Source organism: Diceros bicornis, chromosome 3, assembly GCF_020826845.1.
Source record: "Diceros bicornis minor isolate mBicDic1 chromosome 3, mDicBic1.mat.cur, whole genome shotgun sequence".
Lineage (NCBI taxonomy): Eukaryota > Metazoa > Chordata > Mammalia > Perissodactyla > Rhinocerotidae > Diceros > Diceros bicornis.
This window is the reverse complement of record NC_080742.1, coordinates 78,942,290-78,964,086: the sequence shown is the minus strand read 5'-3', so window position 1 is coordinate 78,964,086 and position 21,797 is coordinate 78,942,290. Positions and strand designations below refer to the sequence as shown.

The 21,797-nt window shown below is 44.2% G+C and overlaps 1 protein-coding gene across 1 annotated transcript in view; it reads left to right on the top strand.

Annotated features, from left to right (window-relative positions):
- The window catches only part of COPG2 (COPI coat complex subunit gamma 2), a 150,715-nt gene extending 128,931 nt beyond the window's left edge, over positions 1 to 21,784 (top strand). The window contains exons 21-24 of the mRNA XM_058530084.1: positions 19,416 to 19,513; positions 20,272 to 20,410; positions 20,702 to 20,800; positions 21,296 to 21,784. Of these exons, the coding sequence (XP_058386067.1) occupies positions 19,416 to 19,513; positions 20,272 to 20,410; positions 20,702 to 20,800; positions 21,296 to 21,426 (467 nt within the window). The 3' untranslated portion in view covers positions 21,427 to 21,784. The remainder of the gene's footprint in view (positions 1 to 19,415; positions 19,514 to 20,271; positions 20,411 to 20,701; positions 20,801 to 21,295) is intronic.
- Positions 21,785 to 21,797: the final 13 nt, after the last annotated feature.

The window sequence follows — 21,797 nt, the reverse complement described above, 5'->3', positions numbered from 1 at the left end:
CCTGCCCTCCCTCCAACCCTGTCTAACCCAACCCATACCTGTTCCCACCCTCTCCCAGCCTCCCATACCGGAAGTCCAGCCTCCCTCCCAGTCCCCCTCCCCACTCCGTCCTGGCCTCTATCCCATCCCCAACTCCCACCCCATCCCCGCCGGATCCGTAGTAAAGAGCCTGGTCGAAAAGTTCTACCCTTGCCACTACATTCAAGGCCTCAGGAGCAGCCACTGTTCCCTGCCCACTACTAGCCACTCCTTATCTGCTCCTCGCTCCTCCTTCCCCATGCCTCTGCTCCTGTTGACTGGATTCTGATGGTCCTAACCTCCATCTGGTTGGCACCTGTGAGATCTTCCTGGATGCCCACTCTGCCAACCCCCTCTTATTTCTGCTCTTCCTGTTGGCGTCCAGCCTGTCTCCCTCCCACCACAATCCACCCCCCATCCTCTCCTGGGTGGCTCTCTTCACCTTCACTTCACTCTCTTCACCTCCCTTCACGGGAGGGGACCCTCCCGTCACGCTGCATTAACATCTCATGTTGACGTTTCTTCCCGCGACCTCTCCTCACGTGACGCATTGCTTCCCTTTCCTTAGTTGGTCAAGTGAGAGCACCTAGCCTCTTTTCCAGGGCCCATGCATCTCATGTCAGAGCTCCCTAATGCCTGTCATTTAGTTGTATTCAGTCATCCCTTCTCCTTAGCGGTGTGCTCCACCTGTGAACAGGTCTCACTACTCACACTCTTTCCATCCTCTCACTGAACCACGTTTGCTCTAGAAACCATCTACAGTCTCTCTTCACGTCCTGCCACTGGCTCCCACCACCGCCTTCCCCTGAGGCTCCCTTTTCCCTAGCCTTGCCCTGTCTCACTCTCCTTCCTCTTCTCTCTTCCCTTTATTTCAGCCACTGTCTAACTGGACTTTACACAGTCCCACCACTTACTGCTCTGCTTCCTTCCTTTGCCACCACTGCTTCCATCTAACTTCCTTGCAGCCCTGTGCTGCACCCCTGCCGATCGCCCTTGCTCCCCTCCTCCCAGCGGACCCGGTCTAGATCCCCTCTTGGCCCTCTTGGCCACGTTCCCCTCACAACACTCACATGCAGATTTTAAGACCCTCCTCTCGCTCTCCATCCCATTCTGCCTTGCCCTCTCTGTTATAGTTGGATCAAGCCCCCAACAAGAGCCCCCCACCCATCAAGCCCTCACTGTCCCACCCCTTGCTCTCTTCCTCTGTGCCCCTTTGCTGCCCATGTTATCTTCTAGGACTAACCCTATGACACCGCACTGGTTTGAAGGTCCCCCTCCTACCGTACTTCCCTGTCTGGAGTCACTCCACAGCATGCTAGACCTCTACCCTTTACAGCCTCCTCGTAATAGCAGAAGTGGGGATTCGGTGATCATCACGAAATGTCACCTCCGCCTTCACTGCTGCTTGCTCCTCGCCCTTCTAAGTATACTTGCTACTCACAAAGGACGCCATCCTCATTAGTCCATCCCAAAGTCCCTAAAGTTACCTGCCACTCGTTTCTATACATGGTACATCTATTAACGTGCAACACTGCCTCCTTGTCTGTTTCAGTACAGTTATTGCGGCCCCTTTCCACACTTGTTCACGAGGGTTCCAGGTCTACAAACGCCTTGGCTATGAGGTCTTGGCTCTGCTCTGCCTCTACCATCTGGCCTCAATGCCTCACATGCAAATTTGCTTGCCCCTGAAATCTGCTGATATCCCAAAATACAGAGCACTTTAGGCTGCCTTCCCCTTGTCCATGGTGCCCCCTTTACCCACCCGAAGTCCCTCCCACATCCATGAATTTTTCTCCCTTCTTCTGTGCTGCCTTTCCGTTTCTCTTCCCTTCCACTCCTCTACCACCTATCATTCATGAGAAGGATTCGGTGTCTTTTCCTGGACATCTCCTCTCTTCATGCCCTGCTCTGATGCTCCCTCATTGCCATATTCATCCCTGACGTGCTGTACTGAATCCATCTGCCATTCCCATTCACCACTAAGACCCCTACCTTTTTTGCTGCACCATTTTGGTGATGGTTATGACTTCTCTACGCTTCTCTCTGATCTTCATGTCTCACAATGCCCCAGACTAACAGGATTCTCCCCAACATCTTCCATGGGCCACTATTTCTAGCACCTCATCATCCTCTGTTCTCCTCCCAGCTTTCCTGCGTTCCTTGATTACCTACACCACAATATGATTTTCCTCCTGCATGCTCTTCCTCACTCTTTTGGTCCACTCAAGGGGGCAAAGTTCTTAGATCCTCCACATCCATTCTCTCCTTCAGACTCTTTGCTATCCCTCTTGGCCCAGTGTGACCCTGATCCTCTCTGCAACCCTCTCCTGCCCTAGCTATCAGGCACCATCGCCTGCCCTTTCTCACTCTTCTGGCCCGTTGGACCACCTCTCCTCTACCGTACTCGCCCACTTCGTGGACACTGTTCACCTGACCTCCTACCTCCTGGGTCTGGTTCCATCGTCTCTCCTGCTTCGGCTCTGCACTGCATACACAGGAAAGGAACTGTCCTACCCAAGCCGTGCGACATTCTTTCAGCGACCATCTGTGACTCTTCCAGCTGGACTCAGTAGTCTTCTCTGCTGTGTGCTCCCTTCTTAATCCCCTCCCTCAGCTCACCCCAATTCATTCATCAATGCCTCACATATACTGTACTGAATCTGCACGCACCACCCACCAACCACTCACGTCACTGTGGACCCAGCATATGCTTTCCTCCTGGGCCTCTGCGAATGTCACTCCCTTTAACCTTTCATGTTTCCATTTAGACCCCTAGTTGCACATTCTTGAGACACTGCTCTCAGGGAGCCTCCTCCTCCGATTCTTCTACCTCATTCCTTTCACCACAGCACTTTTGCTTTCTGCCCTCTCTCTTCCCTCAGACCTGTGAACTCCAGCTTGACACCCTCACACTCAGTCTCCACCTGCACAGTAACCTGGATTCAGCTCTTGTCCCTCCTCCTCTCCTTCCTCCATCTCTCCCAGATGTTTTCCATAGTGCTGGCTCACCTGCCATCTGGCCACGCCCTTGCTGTGGACCTCTCACCCAGTGCTCTTTGCTCATATCCTCACAACCCACCTTCCTTAAGGTCACTACTCCCGTCTCTCTCAGCCTTCTGTGTCGTGCATCCTCAGTTCCGGGACCATCACCTTGGCCCTCCACTGCCTACCCGCTGTCGGTGATTCACAACCCACCTCACGTCACTCCAGGTGCCTTGTCGACTACATCCATTTGCTCGCTGTCTGCCTGGTCCTGGCTCCTCTGCCCCCATGTCTGACAGTCTTGACTCTGATGGCTCCATCTACACCGACTCAGCGGCTCACGTGCTCATGCTTCTCCTCTCTGCGCAGCTCTCCACTCTGTCCCTTCCACCCAGTGATTCTCACCCGAGGATGCATGACCCCCAAGGCAGCCTATCAGCATCATCTTTCGGGCGTGTTTTTGTGTTTTCTTTTTGGTTTGTTTTTGGTTTTGTTTTTGTTTTGAGCAGAGCACTGCTCCCCCTCAGATGTTTTGATAGGCCTCCCTTGGGGTCCATGCCCGCAGCCCGCCCTCGGGTGAAATCCACCCCCCCACCCCCGAGAAGAATCACTGCTGTGGAAGCCCAGCCTGCCTCCCTGGGCTGCACTCTCCCCTGGGCGCCTCTCGCCTTCCACCATGTTGCAACTGACACTTGTTCCTCAAAGACCCCAGCATTGGCCCCACTCTGACATCAGCCCGGCACTGTCCTCTTGGAACCACCGCATTCCCTTCCATGAACACTCACTGACACCCGACGTGCCCCAATCCCCAGACTGTATTAGAGCACTGTTCTTGTCCCGCGCCCTCCCCACAACATCCCTCCAGCCCCCACCCTTCAAAGACTCTCAGACGTTGTGACCATATCTTTGGTCCAAATCGGGTCTTCCTTGGCCTTTGCCATTGTCCCTTTGCCTAGGTCACCCTCCTCAGTTGAGACCCATGACACTGTCCACCTGCAGAGCCCCCGCCCCCACCGTGGTCCTCAGGTACCTCCTTGTTTCTTGCCCACCAGACCTTTGCTTTCCACCCGTCCTGCAGCTACTCTCCTGTGTCCTTCCGGGGCGGGGGTGGGATTCACAGCTCTTCCTCCACCCCACCCTGGACGTGTCGTTAGTCCAAAGCTCAGTTAAAAGAGATGGTTTTCTTAGTACCTAGAACTCAGCTCATGTCCCTCCCAACTCACCCCAATGCCTCTCGATCCCAACCCTTCCCTCCTGGCCAACCCTGTCAACTCCACCCACACCCCAACCCGAAGCCCGAACCCAACTCCCACCCCATCCCCGCCGGATCCGTAGTAAAGAGCCTGGCCGAAAAGTTCTACCCTTGCCACTACATTCAAGGCCGCAGGAGCAGCCACTGTTCCCGGCCCACTGCTAGCCACCCCTTATCCACGCCTCCTTTTCCCCATCCCTCTGCTCCTGTCGACTGGCCCTGACGCTGCTAACTGGCCTCCGGTTGGGACCTCTGAGGTCTGCCTGCATGCCTACTCTGCCACCTCCCTCTTATTTTTGCTGCTTCTGTTGGTGTCCAGCCTGTCTCCCTTCCACCACCCACAACCCTCCACCCTCCTTCCTGCCCTGGCTGGCTCTCTTCACCTTGTCTGACTCGGTGAGGGGACCCTCCTGTCATGCTGCATTAAAGTCTCACGTTGACGTTTCTTCCCGCGACCTCTCCTCACGTGACACATTGCTTCCCTTTCCCCAGCTGGCCCAGCGAGAGCGCCCAGCCTCTTTTCCAGGGTCCATGCATCTCATGTCAGAGCTCCCTGATGCCTGTCATGTAGTTGTATTCAGTCATCCCTTCTCCTTAGGGGTGTGCTCCCTTCTGTGAACTGCTCTCAGTGCTCACACTCTTCCCGTGCCCCACACTGACAGGGTTGTCTCCAACATTTTGCGGGCCACCACTACCATCACCTCGTCCTCCTCTGTTCTCCTCCCACCTCTCCTGCGTACCTCGATTTTCTTACCCAGGCTGTGCTCTGCTTCTGCGCGTGCTTCCTCACGTCCTTGGGCCACTCGTGGGAACGAAGTATCTTCATTCTTCACATCCCTTCCCTCCTTCAGACTCTTTGCTATCCCTCTTGGCCCAGTGTGACCCTGATCCTCTCTGCAACCCTCTCCTGCCCTAGCTATCAGGCGCCATCGCCTGCCCTTTCTCACTCTTCTGGCCCGTTGGACCACCTCTCCTCTACCGTACTCGCCCACTTTGTGGACACTGTTCACCTGACCTCCTACCTCCTGGGTCTTGTTCCATCGTCTCTCCTGCTTCGCCTCTGCGCTGCATACACAGGAAAGGAACTGTCCTACCCGAGCCGTGCGACATTCTTTCAGCTACCACCTGTGACTCTTCCAGCTGGACTCAGTAGTCTTCTCTGCTGTGTGCTCCCTTCTCAATCCCGAACCCACGGCTCAACCCAATTCAGTCGTCTTTGCCTCACACATACTGTACTGAATCTGCAAGATCCACCCACCAACCCATGCTCACGTCCCTGTAGACCTAGGCGATGCTTTCCTCCTGAACCTCCACAAACGTCACTCCCTGTAACCAGTCATGTTTCGATCAGACCTCTCGCTGCACACTCTTCTGACAGCTGGGGGAGCGTCTTCCTCCCAATCTCGTATAGTTTTCCTTTCACTGCAGTGCTTTTGCCTTATGCCCTGCCTCTGCCCTCACACTTGTGAACCCTAACCTGACACCAGCGCACTCAGTCTCCACCTACACAGTTCCTGGGTTCTGCCGTTGTCCCTCCTTCTCTCCTTCCTCCCTCCCTCGCAGTCATCCTCTCTCCCAGATGTTCTCCTTCAGCGTGGTCTGCCTTACCGTCTGCCCCTTCCTTCAGCGTGGACATCCTGTCCACTGCTCTCTCTTCCCCTCCTGACAACCCAACTTCCTTTCAGTCACCACTGCCATCTCTCTCAGCCTTCTGTGTCGTGCATCCTCAGTTCCGGGACCATCACCTTGGCCCTCCACTGCCTACCCGCTGTCAGTGATTCCCAACCCACCCCGTGTCATTCCAGGTGCCTTGTCGGCTACATCCATTTGCTCACTGTCTGCCTGGTCCTGGCTCCTCTTCCCCCATGTCTGACGGTCTTGACTCTGATGGCTCCATCTACCCCGACTCAGGGGCTCACGTGCTCATGCTTCTCGTCTCTGCGCAGCTCTCCACTCTGTCCCTTCCACCCAGTGATTCTCACCCGAGGATGCATGACCCCCAAGGCAGCCTATCAGCATCATCTTTCGGGCGTGTTTTTGTGTTTTCTTTTTGGTTTGTTTTTGGTTTTGTTTTTGTTTTGAGCAGAGCACTGCTCCCCCTCAGATGTTTTGATAGGCCTCCCTTGGGGTCCATGCCCGCAGCCCGCCCTCGGGTGAAATCCACCCCCCCACCCCCGAGAAGAATCACTGCTGTGGAAGCCCAGCCTGCCTCCCTGGGCTGCACTCTCCCCTGGGCGCCTCTTGCCTTCCACCATGTTGCCACTGACACTTATTTCTCAAACTCCAGCATTGGCCCCACTCTGACATCAGCCCAGAACTGTCCCCTTGGAACCACCGCATTCCCTTCCATGAACACTCACTAACACCCGACATGCCCGTAATCCCAGTCTACTTTATACAGTTATACCTCATTTTCTTAGGTTTGTCCTGCCTGTTCAGTAAGAACCATTATTCTTGATGTTACTTTCATTTCTTTTTAGTTAACTCTCTATTCTATGCCTCCTTCTTTCCCTGTTTTAATTTTACTTGTTTTCAAAGTGCTTAGTCTTTACTTTGCTTTTAGAACTTTGAAAGTCTACTCATTGAAGCACTCATTCTTTTCCATATTTAATATTTTGCAGGAGAGACTCCAATCTTTTCCTCTCATCACTTGTTCTTCTACTCCACTCTCACTGCAAAAGTCTTAATTTTTTTCTCTTCTAGATCTTGTCAAAAACTTGAACCTTCCTTGAACTTACCTATAAAAAGGTATATATACTCTTAATCCCCTTCTTCTTATCAGATTTCCCTCTTACTCCCATTCAGTATTTTCTATTTTGTCATTAATACTTCCTCCTATCTTGTACATACCGTGGCTAATTTGGCAAGACTCTCTCCACCACCCCCTTAAGTTACCTTCTCTATGCTGTCATCCCTCTCGTGCATTGCTTTCCTGTACTCTTAATTTTTTCACTGTCTCTGTATATGGTATAATCCATGCAATTTTCCTTGCCTCTATTCCTCTTTTATTTCCATTATTATTGAGGACATTTTCATCTCATTTTTGTTTTTTCTCAGGGACTCTCTTATTCCTATGTGTAACTCTATTTTCACAGATCCAATCTGTACCTCTCTCTCTCTTTGCCATATTTAAGCCCCTTGCCTTATCCTGCCCCCATTCCATAATTTCTCCAGTACCCTCTTTCTGACGAAGTTAGAAGTCCTTTCTAGATATGGATGTGCACTTTACAATTCCACTCCTTGGCACCCATTCCCCCGTGTCAACTGAATTCCTCCTTATCTATTTCTGAACTGCTATTTCCCCTCCTTTGTTTGGAAGTGGATTAAATGTACAACTCAATCTATCTTTTCCACTTTGCCTTTTTCTAATATTCCATTATAATGCATATAATTGCCTTCTGACTTATTTCCATCCTGCCTTCACTTTCTTCAATACCTTTGGCCCATCTTTAATCCTATATCCATGTCCTTGATTTATGCAGTACTTCTATGGCCCTCATGTTTCTGGGTCTCCTTATTGGGAAGTTGTTTTACCCTTTATTTACTCTAGCTACTCTGACATGTTGTCTAATCCAAATAGGGCTCTTTTTACTTGGTTTCTATCATCTATATTCTTCCTTGTTCCATTAGATACAATTATAGTGCCAAACCTTGTTTTTCAGTGTCATTTACCACCTAAAGGTAAATTTTGTTTTTCCACCCATTTTCTTGTTTTGTTTTTTTTTTCCTATTCTGCCTTTTGTTAACCATCCATATACCAAACATGTATTATTCTCATACACTCACTGATACCTTCCTCTTTGGTTCCTCTTTTTTTTCTACATTCATTGTTCCATCCATTTCCATATTTCTTCTTTCCTACATATTTTGCTGAATTAACTTTGGTTTTCTATTTATTCCTTAGTAGGATCCCTGCAACTTGCCTTGTTTTAGGTCCACTTCACTGAACCTGTCTCTAACCTTTCTATCGACCCCACTTTTTATGCAAACACACTTTCCTGGATACTGTCCCTCGTATGTCTCAGTTTTAGTTATCACTTTATCTGTCCCCCGCCTCTGTCTTCCTTTAAGAAGTGCCTCACCACCCAGTTCTCTTCCTGATTCACTGCTTTGTAAGTATAAGCAATTTTCATTATCCTTTGTTTAAAATATGCTGAATAACAGTTTTTGTTAGTAAATGCTTATATTGCAATATCTTAAATTTGAAAAAGCCCTCGACCATCTCCCTTTAAAAAACCCAACATATTTTCTCAACCATTACAAAAATACTATTATAAAAACTTTTAAGTATTTCTTATAATATAAACCATTTTAAAGGACAACTACATAATTATTTAACATATAATTCACTCATTAGTGTACATGTTTGTATGTAGTACAAAATGATCCCATACTATAAGACTGTAATTGCATTCTCCTTTTACACTGCAAGGAATAATGAAAAGTTTTCAAGATAAATATAACAAATACATATACATTTTTTTAAATGAAATATATATATATATATAAGAAAATTTTTAGAAACATTTACTTACCGATTGGAGAATTGCTTGAGTTGTTCCATACATATTGTGGGGAAGGTGATGGTTATAATGCACAACACTTTGAAAAACCTTGAGCATAGGTAGAAGTATGACCTATCGGCAGAAGTATGACCACAGCAAACACATACCATCCCAAACAGACTTGTTTGAAACTAAAAGTTTTTGCTAGCACAAGAATGCTAACTCACTGTACCAAGTTTCCCAAACACATGGAGATATATGGATAAAAACTTTTCATGTTAACAAGTATTTTGATAAAATGAGTAGATAGCTGATGATACCTGCCTTCCTCATTCTGGTCTCAGTAATATTTGCCATTTTGCATCTTGCATATTCCAAACCCAGCCCGATTCATACATCCCCTTTCCAGCCAGCATACACTCTCCTTTCCCCTTTCCTCTTTTTTTCATACCAGTCTTTTCAGTTTCTTCTCTCACACTTTCAGCCAGTCCTAGTATGATTCCTTAACTTCTTGGCAAATTTAACATCACACTAACAGGCAGGTCTTCCATACTCCTTTTGAATATTTGCCCTGCCAGATCTTAAACATTTTACATATCTTTCACCCACTGACTCTATAATATATCGATGAATGCAGAATTATTCTCTTGAGGTTTACCTCGTTATGATCCTCAACCACTCCTCAACCAATAGCATTCATTTGTTCTACAGAAAAAGTATCTAATCCACACCTTCTTAAAGGTCAATGGTGATGTTTTAAGGTTTCCACCAATGGCTTCTTATCAGGATTTATCTTAATCCATCTCCTTCTAACCTTTCCTACCAAGCAATCACTTCGGTCATAAATTTCCCACTAAGACTTCAAGAGCCAGCCTGCCCAACTCCTATTCTCTTGCAGGCCCAGGATCCTCTCCCATTTTATACACGGTTCTGCAATCTGACAGCTCTGATTACTTTCATTCACACCTGATGTGTCTTGTTGCAATTACATCTATTCGAAACTGCTCTCTAATTCATGCAATGCCCCTTTATTTACTTGCCATTCTGTCATGACCTTTGGCCTAAGTATGCAGCAATAGCCATTTCTCCCATCAATATCTGTGACTATTGAAATAACATTCCATCTGTAAGCAACTTGAACATTGCTCTTCTATTCCTATTCTCCTTTTGCTGCAAACTCCCTACATTTCCTCCAACATTCCTTCTTCTTTCTGCTATATCATTTCAGTGAATCTAATCATCTCTTCTAGATATGTGTACTTTTGATATTCAGCACTCACAATTCAATCTTCTTACGTCTTCCTTATTTCCTACACTCTTTACTGAGTCTTTTTCTACCAGCCATTCAGTCTGGACTTTCCTGGGATTCCTGCTCTGGCCCATTTTAAGTCCATCACATTTCATGTCTCTCTAACCTCCCATTCTACTGACTACACTGATGGCTTCAAATCTTTCTCCAACAAAGCTTTCTGGACAGCAACACGTCACACTCCAATTCTTGTTTAGCCACGTTCTCACTTCTCTCTTTCCTCCACTGATTGACATCTGGCTTAACATACAACCCTTCACTGAACTTTCAATTCTGATATTTCTCAGTGTTCCTCACCCTGGCCCTCTTTAATGCCCTTCTTGTTTAACATTTTGTAAAACTACATGCTCTGCACCGCAGCTAGATCCTATACTCCCTTTCCTTACTTAGATTTCAGGCCCAATTTTTCTCTACCTTTTCCTTCTCTTTTTTTAAATACATGTCTCAATAGTTTTTCTCACAGCCAGTTCTAACATAATACTTTAATTTCTGAGCAGACTTGAACATCATACTTGAACAAGTTCTTCCTGATTTCCTTTAATTATTTGCTGTCATATATATTAACATCTATAATATTTTCAGCTTCTCTCTCTATAATAGTGATGGATACATTATTCTTCTCTTGAGATGTAATCTTGAGGTATACTTCCTTAATGATACCCACCCACTTCTTATTAAATACATCTTACTAAATACATCATCCTCTGACCAGATAAACCACCCACCCACACTCTCTAGTTGGTCAAATGAGTGTCTTTCAGGTTGCTATCAATGGCTTTTTATCAAGATTCACCTGATTCATCCTAATCTTCCACCCTAACCTTTCTTAACTAAGCCCTTTAATTAAAATTTTCCATCTCCCCAAAATTCGTACACATACTACCCCAATTCATATCTTAACTTTATGTGGTATTTGATTGAGATTTTTTTTCAAGAAATAAAATACTGCACATATAATTGAGTCTTCCTCTGTACCACTCCAGAATCATTAACCTCTCCCTTAAGAGTAAAATCACTACGTAATTTGATACTTATCCTCATACATACTTTTATAATTTTAAAAAATGTTTATATATCCATAAGTAGTATGTAATGCTATCTTTAGGAGTTTTAAATATATATATAGAAATTATATTTTAAAAAAATTTTTTCCCATCAAGACTTCAAGAGCTGGTTTACTTTCTGACTCCTATTCATATGCAGGCGTTTACTTCTCTCATCATATATTCCCACTCACTGTAACCTTCAACACCAAACACTGAAACCAGTTAGACCCCTTCTGAGATCTGACAGATTTCTACATTCTGGGTGTCTTTAATCCACAACTTATTTGCCTTTTTAATCCACAACTTATTTGCCTTTTTGCCACTCTGACTACTGAGATCCCTCCTCTAATTCATGCAATCCTCCCATTACTCAGATTAAAACCTTCCTCTTCTTTCTTATTCTTTTATGCTCTATGCTTTTATACCATATATCACGGCAATGGACACAGTATTCTTCTCCTGAAGTTTACTTCCCTCATGATTCCCAACCACTCCTCAAGAAATGCAAATAATCTTCTCTATAGACAAACCATTTACCCGGGCTCTCTAATTGGTCAATCCTGATGTATTTTAAGGTTGCTAGCAATGTCTTTTTAGGAAAATTCATCTTAATAAAACTCCCTTAAACTTTCCTATTAACCAAGTTTTTAATTAAAAATTTCTACCCATAGCATTAAGGGCTAGTCTGCTCTCTAATTCCGCTTCCTATCCAAGTCCTTGAAACTCTCTTAGATACACCACTCATTACCATTGGGCCTTCCCAAACAATCTGACCACCTAGGCCCATTTCAAGATCTCCATTCTAGGTCTCTTGGTTATACACCTGCTCTGCATTGTTGCCTCTCCATTTACTTTTAACTCTTCTCTAATTCATACAATGGTCCTTCTCTCAGCCATCAGACTCTCTCTTCCTTCTTCTTCCATCATAACCTTGGTCTAAGTATGGTGCCATAACCCACCAGTCAATATCTGCCATTCTTAAAATCATCCCTTCACATCTGCAGGAACCTTCCCTTTGCTCTTCTATTCCTTTCCTCCTTGTTCCTTATTTTGCCCTAGAGAAACATGCTGCCTTATCTTCTGTGTCCCTCCTTCTGTCAGCTACCACCTACATACACATCATTCTTACAGATTCAGTTATCTCTTCAAGATATTCCCCTCGTGTTGGGCACTCACTGCTCCACCCACTGCCATCTCCCCTTGTGTCCTGCGTTCCTTACTGCATTCGTTTGTACTCTCAGTTCAGCATAAACTTCTATATGATTCTTGCCACTGGCCTGCCTTTTATGTCCATCCCACTTAGACTACTTCTGACCTTTCACCATATTGACCACACCCATTACTTCCAGTATTTTTCCAACAAAGCATCCTGGTCAGCAAAAACTCATACTCCAGTTCTTACTTTGCTACATTTTTACCTCCCTCTCTCTCCTTGTTAATACAGACCTCTGACAAATTTCTAGCTCCCATTTCCTAATGTTCTCATTTAGCCCTCTTTAAATGCCCTTCCATATTTGTTATTTTTCTACACTGCATGTTCTGCACCCTAGCCTAATTCACACATCCCCTCTCCTTAATTAGCTTCCAGCCTCCATCTTTTCCTCTCTCCTTCTTTGCTAGTTTTCATACAAGTCTCCTCAGTTGCTTCTCTCACTTTCTGCAAATCCTAATACGTTTCCTTAATTTCTGAGTATATCTTTAACGTTCTTTTCATAGGACATTCTTTCCAATTCCCCTTTGGAGATTTCCCCATATATGTTAACCTTTCATAGTGATGAATGCACATTCTTTCTGAGGTTTCCTCCACTCCTGAACCCCACTCTCACATCTCAAAACCAATTTTCTACTCTTTAGACAAGCCTTTCCCTTAGATAGCTTCTAACCTGTCTTCTTCCTTTTCCATCATGACCTTTGGCCCAAGTATAGTATCAGTGACAATTTCTACATCAATATTAAGTAATACCTTCTCATCTGGCAGCAAATTTAACTTTGCTATTTTACTCCTTTTTATTTTGCGTTATAAAAACTCTATCTTATATTCAGCAACCCTCCTTCATTTAGAGACTTTGTACATATCATTCCCATAAATTCAGTGGTCTCTTCTGGATAAACACCTCATATTCAGCACGCACTGTTCAGTTCACTGTTCAGACTTTCCAAACTGAATTATAGGTCCATCCCACATAGCCTCTCTCTACCCTCCCTCTTCCACGAAGCTTCCCGAACAGTTCCCTCTTATAACCTCACTTCTTACTTAGCTACATTCCCTCCTTCCTCTCTCTGAATGGTGTGATCTGGATTAACAGAAACTCACTCTACCCAGGTTTCCACCCTCCCCTGTCCAGTCTTCCTCACTCTAGCACTCCTTAACGCCCTTACCCTTCGGCCATGTTACCATCCTGCAAGTCCCCACCCCAGCCTAATTCATATGCTCCTTTCCTTTTTAGCCTCCAGTCTCTCCTTATCTACTCTCCTCTCGTACAAGTCTCCTCAGTTGCTTCTCTTGATTTTCAGCTAATCCTAATATGACAGGTTGCTAGCAAAGACCTTTTTATCAGAATTACTCTTAATCTGCCTTCGTCTAAAGCAGTGGTTCTGAAACTGCAGCTTGTTAACACAAACTGCTGGGCCCACCCCAGGTTTCTGATTCATTGGGTCTGGTGGGGCTCAAGAATTTATATTTCTTTTTTTTTTTTTGTGAGGAAGATGGGCCCTGAACTAACATCTGCCAATCCTCCTCTTTTTTTGCTGAAGAAGACTGGCCCTGGGCTAACATCCATGCCCATCTTCCTCCACTTTACATGGGACGCCGCCACAGCATGGCTTGACAAGTGGTGCGTCGGTGCGCGCCCAGGATCTGAACCGTCGCACCCCGGGCCACTGCAGCAGAGCACATGCACCCAACCGCTTGTGCCACCAGGCTGGCCGGAGAATTTATATTTCTGACTAATTCCTAGGTAATGCCGATAGAACACATTTTATGAAGCACTGCTCTAAACTTTCCCCTCGACCAAGCCCTTTAATTAAAAATGTCCCCCCAAGGCATCACGAGTGAGTCTACCGTTCCTTTTCAGGCCTTTTTAAATCTCCTATTATATGTACTATTCACTGAAATCTGGCTAATATTTGACCAGTTAGGCCCATTCTCATATCTGACAGGATTCCCCATTCTGGGAATCTTTATGTTGCTTGTGGTTTTTCATATCACCATGCTACCTACTCAGAATCTCTCTCTATACGATGCACCTCTTGGCTTTAACCTTCCTCTTTCGTGCCTTTTGGCTCAAGTATGGGGCCTTCTCCCTCCAGTCAATACCTGCCATTCTTCAAATGACCTTTTAATCTGGGGCAACTGTAATGTTGCTCTCCTATTCCTTTTTGTCTTATTATCTATCTTGCCCTAAAGAATACACTAACTTATCTCCAGCCTCCCTTCTTCATTAGGCTACCATCTACATTTCATTCAAATGGCCTTGGTCTCCTCCTGAACAGCTCTCCTTAGCCAGGTCCTCTCCCCAGTAGCTGTTTCTCACTTTCAGAAAATCTTCACATGATGGAGTAAATTCTAAGATTAACTTTAATGTTGTACTTGCATGATATTCATTTGTATCTCCCTTTGGTGGTTTGCCCTCCCTCATCTCAACTACATATAGTATAATCTCATCTACCATCTGTACACGGAAATAACAAACGAAGTTTTACTCTTGAGTTGGGTTCCCAACATGATCTCTGGCCACTCATCTCCCAGTATTAGTCATCCATACTGTAGACAAACTACTCAAGAGATTTATCCTGCTGCCTTTAAGGTTGCTGCTCTGGCTTTCCATCAGAGTTCACCTTAATCCATCTCCTTCTAATCCTAATTAAAACTTCCCACCAAAATTTCCCATTACTTTTCAGGCCCTGTTCTTCTCCCATTATATATACTGCTTTTCAAAGTATGGCAAAAAGGCCCAACATTTGACCAAATAGACCCATTATAAGATCTTATAGGATTTCCCATTCTGGGAAACTCTATTCCTCACCCTCTCCACCCACGCCACTCCAACTACTCTCAACTACTCTTCATATAGTACTCCCTTTACGTAGTTTCCACTCTCTCCTTTCTTATTTGATCGTGATCTTTGGTACAAGTATGGTGCCATATCCCTCCTGTCAATACCTGCCAATCTTCAAATAACTCCATCTCTTCAGCAGGCTCTTCCACTCTTTTCCTGGATTGACCCTAGAGAAACAGCCATGTTACCTACACAGTTCACTACCATCTTTGTATCATTTCTCATGGATTCAGTAGTCTTTTCTTTCATCTTCCTTGTTTTCTCTATACTGTGGTAAATACAGTTGCACTCTCAGTTCAATCCAGACCTTCATAGGATTCCTGCCACTGCCATGGCTCAGATCCATCCCATTTAGACTCTTTAACTTTTTACTCTCTTGGTCACACTTGCTTCAAATAAGATTCCCAGAGGGCACTACCTCATAACACCAATTCTTATTTACCCACTTACTCTTCACATTCTCTCTCCTTTGGTTGTAATCTAGCTTAACTCACATCTCTCTACTTAATATGCAACTCTGCCATTTTCCAGTGTTCCTCATTTGGCCCTCTTTAATGCCCTTCCCTACTCACACCTTATTTTCTGCACCCCAGCTTAAATCCTCTGTCGTCTGCATTCTTAGCTTCTAGACTCCATCTTCTCCTCTCTCTCCTCCTCCGTGATATTTTCATACAAGTCTCCCTAGGAAATGTCTGTCACTTTTAGCCGGTCCTCACATGGCAAGGTAACCTCTAAGAGCAGCCAACTTTCAGGCACACTAAGCAATAACGTACCATGTCTTAACTAGCCGTCATCCTTTCACCTTACCATCTCTCTTCAGGACGAATGAATGCAGAAACTTCTCTTCAGATGTACTTCCCTCATCGTCTTCCCCCATCTAATACAATAATTCTATTCTCTGGACAAACCACCTATTCACACCCTCTACTAAGTCAAGCCTAGTATCTCTAAAGTTGCCAGCAATAGCTTTTTATCAGTATTCATCTTAATCAGCTTCCTTATAAATAAACTTTCTTATCACCCAAGTCCTTTAATTAACAATTTCGCTCCAAATTGGTGCTTCAAGGGATAATCTACTACTGCCTCCTACTCGAGTCCTTGCTCCCCACACTTTCTTTGTACTTCTCATTGCAATATGGTCTTATACCCCAAATGTAACCAATTAGACTGTTTTGAGCTCTGACAGGATTCCCCATTCTGGATCTTTATTCCACACGTGCTCTGCCTTGTAGGCCCTCCATTATATAGTACTTCCTCTTCTTTGCCTCCAGTCTTTCTTTTCTTTCTTGTTACATCATGACTTTTGGCCCAAGAATGATGTCTTATCCTTTCAGTTGATGTCTGTCATTCCTTAGTGACTCCTTTTCATCTGAGGGCAACCTCAGTGTTGCATTTCTGTAGCCTTCCTCCTTTTCTCCTAATGTTTGTCCTAGAGACAAACCATATCTTCAGCATCCCTCCTGCCATATGTCCAGCATTCCCATGGATTCAACGCTCTTTCCTGGTGTAGACTCCTCATTTTGGGCACTCACTGCTCAACTCGCTTTCATCTTCCTTGATTCCCTCCATGCTCTACTGCATCCATTCCTTCTCAGTTCAGTCCAGACCTGCATGGACTGCTGCAGTTAGCCTGTTTCAGATCCCTCCCTTTTACACCCTTTCTAATTTTTGCCCCATTGACTACACCCTTTTCTTTAATTATTATTACAACAAAGCTTTCTGGAATCTCCTTATAACCCTGTTTCTTAGTCAGTCTCCCCTCCAGCAGTTGAGACCTAGCAACGCCCCACCAAATTTCCCTCTCTGCCATTAGCCATGCTGCATGTTCTCTACCCCAGCCGAATTCACACGTCTCTCTCCTTACTTAGCTTCCAACATCGATCTTTTCTCTAATTTTGTGTGTTCTCTCTCATTTTCAGTCAGTCCTCACAAGACAAGCCTTATTTCTGAGAACAGACATTCTTCTCTTATTCCCTTTGGTTATCTGCCTCACTTTGTTCATGAAGCTCTCATCTGTTCATTATGGCAATGGATTCAGTATTGTTCCGTGGAAAGGCCCCCTCTCACCTCCTCTCCTCATCACCCAATGTTAGTCATCCTCTCTAGCAACACTGATGGATTGCTGCCAATGGTTTTTACTGGAGTTCACCTTAGATTCCCTGTAACCTCTTATTGTATCAACCAAACTATTTAATTAAAAATTTGCCACAGAAGTTTCAGGAACCTTGTCTCTACTAATACCATTGCTATTTGCTTCCTTAATCCGTTTCTCTGTATCACTTACTTATATGTAAATAAGTGTCTTCTGTCTTTACTTATACATAAAATGCAACCAGTTTGCCCTAGTCTGTGATCTACCATTGTTCCTGACTCTCCTTACTCCTCTTCCTCATTTGCCTGTAGCATCCCTGCTTAATCAGAACCAAACTGGGGTTCATATAATCTTCTATTTCTTAATGTCTATCCTGTCTCTCCATTCTTATTTGATCCATGACCTTTGTCCCTACTATAATCCCTTATCTCTCCTTTTGGGTTATTTTTTTTTTAAATACCTCAACTGACCCCTTCTGGGTTTGTGTTAACTTATACTTTTTTCTTTCTTCTTCCTCCTTCCTCCAGCAGAAAACCCTAGCTTAATTTAACCATGATCATTCTTTCATCAACCCCTAATGCACTGAATAGATTCTGTAGTCTTGATAGGTATACTCTTTCCTATATGGGTCACCCCACTACCATCATCTATTTTTAACATACTCTATTAAATTTATTTGCTCTCTGAATTCAGACCTAGTCTTCATAGGATTCCCATCACTGGCTTTAATTATCTTTAACATTTCAGTCTCTTGACAGCCTTGGCTCACCAGAGGCTGCTAGAAAATATCTAGTCTCTTTCATTTGAAATACATGGTACTTCAATTTCATTCCTACACAAATTCTCTTCTCAGTACCTGTGCATTAGCAAATCGCTTACTGTTTTCAACTACCCCATAGCCTTTCTGGCCTCTTTCCTTTTGCTCATATACTTTCCTCTACTTCCCAAAGCTCTTTCACATCTTTTGAGATCCAATTAAACTGTTACATCCTTTCAAATTTTTAAAGATTTTCCCAGGCTGTTAATCCTGCACTCCCACACAGCCCTCTATTAAAACTTACATTAAAGAACCTACAGCATTGAGTTGTAATGTCATAGGTATACAGGTAGATCACACACACACACATCCAGTCTTATTTAACTCCTAACCAGCTCTTGGAGAAAGAGGTCATGTCTCAGTCATCTTTTTATCTAAGGATCTAGCACATTAGTTTATACCTTTACATGTAATGTCAACATGTACTAATATAATTTACTACATGTTTGGATGGAGGGAGTTTAAAGCAGATGAAAGTATTACTACCTAACCTGTCACAGATGGTCCTTACATCTGAGTGTGTTTTTTCCTGTCCTTGCCCACCTCCCAAATAACTTTCTAAGTCCTCAGTTTCCAATATTTTTTGTACCTATAAGCCTTTTCCAGACCATGGATTAGACTCTAACTGCCTTTTCTTCATCCATGCTTAATAAATCCCCTCCTTCAGTTTGGAAAATCCTATCTTCTTTATAGAAGACTTCACTTTCCAAAAATGAGCCCCTTACTTCCATTTCTTATTACTTCTACCAGTCATCTCAAAACATCTAAGCACCCACTTGCTTTTCCATTTTAAGACAGTCACTTTACCAATACTAGAACTTCATTACTGACCCACTCACTGCAGGTTGAAAGTTGACATAAAGCTAGTTCATTCTGGTGATCTGTGGACCCACTACTGTCTGTCCACAATCTGAAGATAATATTGATACTCTGATGTACTTGGTCGGTGTTAATTTAATGATCTGTGTGCTTTTTACCACGGGTATTTTATGCTTTTTCAGCTCCTAAGGTAGTGGTTCTTACATCTTTCAACATGTAGACCCTTTTGACAGTCATGGCAAAAAGCCCCCAAAAGCATCTCCCCTGCTGCTTTCTTTATCCCAATACTATTCCAACCCAAAGCAGGGGATAGATTTTAAACTCATACTTTGTGAAACTACCTTTTTGACCAGCCTACAGGCTGCTTTTGAGAACCACTACCCTAGAAAACAGTCTGCGTGTTGCACTTTGTAGTATAGAACACAGTGCCAAGTGCAGGTGCTGCTTCCTAAGTTACTGATGGAAACGTGGTGCTTGCATTACCCACTAACACAGGCTTGCCTACTTTCTCCTCCAGTTGCAGGCACCTTTAGCTGCACCATGAAGTTTACTGTCCGGGACTGTGACCCTGACACTGGGGTTCCAGCTGAAGAGGGGTATGATGATGAGTACGTGGTGAGTCTCACCTGCACAGAGACCCACTTTGACACCCTTGCACCACTGAGGGACTTCTGCCCAGAGAGAACATTTTTCTAGGAACATCTGACACAAACTTATGGGGTTTTATTCTTCTCAAACATATTACCACTGAGGAGGACCTGGACTAATCCTCCTCTGTAGTGGGAGTGTGTCATGCCAAAGAGAAATGAGATTTATAACTTCATAATTGATTAAAACAAACTCACTCTTTTTTATGTCTATTAATAATAGGAATAATTAAGAGATGAAAATAATTACATGATTTTCATTGAGATCAGTTTTATTTAAAGTATTGGGGGGGTTTGTTTTTTGTTCAGCAGCTTTTAGTTTGCTTATAAAGTAGCCACATCATGGACTGAAAAGCCTTCACAGAATGCAGGGAAAAGTTTTAAAAATATCAACCTGTTAGTGGAGACTAAGGTCAGAAGGCACTGCATGGTCTGAACTCGGTGGTTAGGTGTGACATGACTGCTTTGTATCCCAGGGCTGCAGATGTTGATCTGAATATGGCTCTTGCCAGATGTCCTATTTTCTTGCTTTCCTTTGCTAATGCCTACATCATTAGATTTATCCAGATTACAGAACTTAAACTAGTTTGGCAGTGACATTTTTCCTAGGCTCCCTCAAAAGATATGACACAGAATGATAAAACCATATTAATTAGTCCCTTCCATCTTTGTTCTGTAGTGAGGGGACTTTCATTTACTGACTCCTGTTTCCTTGTTCTCCACTAGCTGGAAGATCTTGAAGTGATTGTGTCTGACCACATTCAGAAGGTCCTGAAGCCTAACTTTGCTGCTGCCTGGGAAGAGGTGGGAGATACCTTTGAGAAAGAGGAGACCTTTGCCCTCAGTTCTACCAAAACTCTTGAAGGTGAGAATAATTTTGCTATCAGAATATTACCTGACAGCAGTATAAAACCTAATAGGCATATTTGTTATTCCAAAAGAACTCATTTTTCTTTAAATACTTCATAAACTATTTCACTTAAAAGGCCAGGACCCTGTCTGTATCATCTAACTGAGGCAACCAGTTTCTGGTCCAGTAGCTTCCCTCCACACACTACCAACCCCTTTCACCCCCCAGCTCCCAGCACATACTAGAGCAGAGGCAGATCCCATTGTGACCTTTACTGATACTGTTGCATCAATCTTCTCAACACAGAAGCTGTCAACAACATCATCTCATTTCTGGGCATGCAGCCATGTGAGAGGTCAGACAAAGTACCGGAGAACAAGAATTCCCATTCCCTCTATCTGGCAGGTAAGAAACCTCCATCAGATTTCCCCTTTATTTTGTTGCAAAGTTTAATAGCAAGGGATGTGCGTGGACACCTCATGCCCTGCTCTTGCCCCATTATCCCATTATATGAGTTACAATTTGAAGCCCCATCAAAATGAATAATTTGTTTTAGATGTTTAATTAATTTGCATGTTTGTCTGAGGTTGTTCTTTTAAGATGTACATTTGGCCTAAAACACTTACTTAAATCTCTCTTGCAGATACCAATGCCACCATGCCCCCCACTTTGAGCACTCCAAATCAGTATTATTGAATACCTTCTATGTACCTGGTATTATGGGAATATAAAAGATTATTTAGATTTTCTATGTAGGATTCAATTCCCACCATAAACACAGATCTATAGAAAAGCTAAACTAAACTAATAGAAAGGAAATGCAGGCAGAGCATGATAAATTTCATTATTCAGAGCTTTTTTTGAGTTCTTAATATGGTTCTCCTCCCTTTTTTCTCTCAGGTGTATACAGAGGTGGCTATGATTTATTGGTGAGGTCCAGGCTGGCCTTAGCAGATGGAGTAACCATGCAGGTGACTGTCAGAAGCAAAGAGGCAACACCTGTAGATGTTATCTTGGCTTCTGTTGGATAAATTTTTACTGGCAAGATGAAATTGATGTATACTTCACTGTCAGTGGGCTTTTAGGCTAGTGGCATGAATTGCCCAGAATCATAAACGTTAATGATTTTGGAGAAGCAAATTCACTGTTTGGCCCTGAGCCAGCAGATCAAGCAAATGTCTGTCTTTGTGCATGTCTTTTTTTTTCCGTTTTTTTTTTATTACACTTGGTCAACTTTGGTCTGATAGTACAGCTTTGGGTGATCTTGAAAATCAAATACTATCCTATACCCCAGCTGCTTAACGTCATTATATTCTTTAATTTAATGTGTCTGAAAGCTCCTGGCAATGCTGGAAAGCTCTTATCCCAGAGGGGTGGTGGGGGAGGGGAAGCCAGAGTCCAC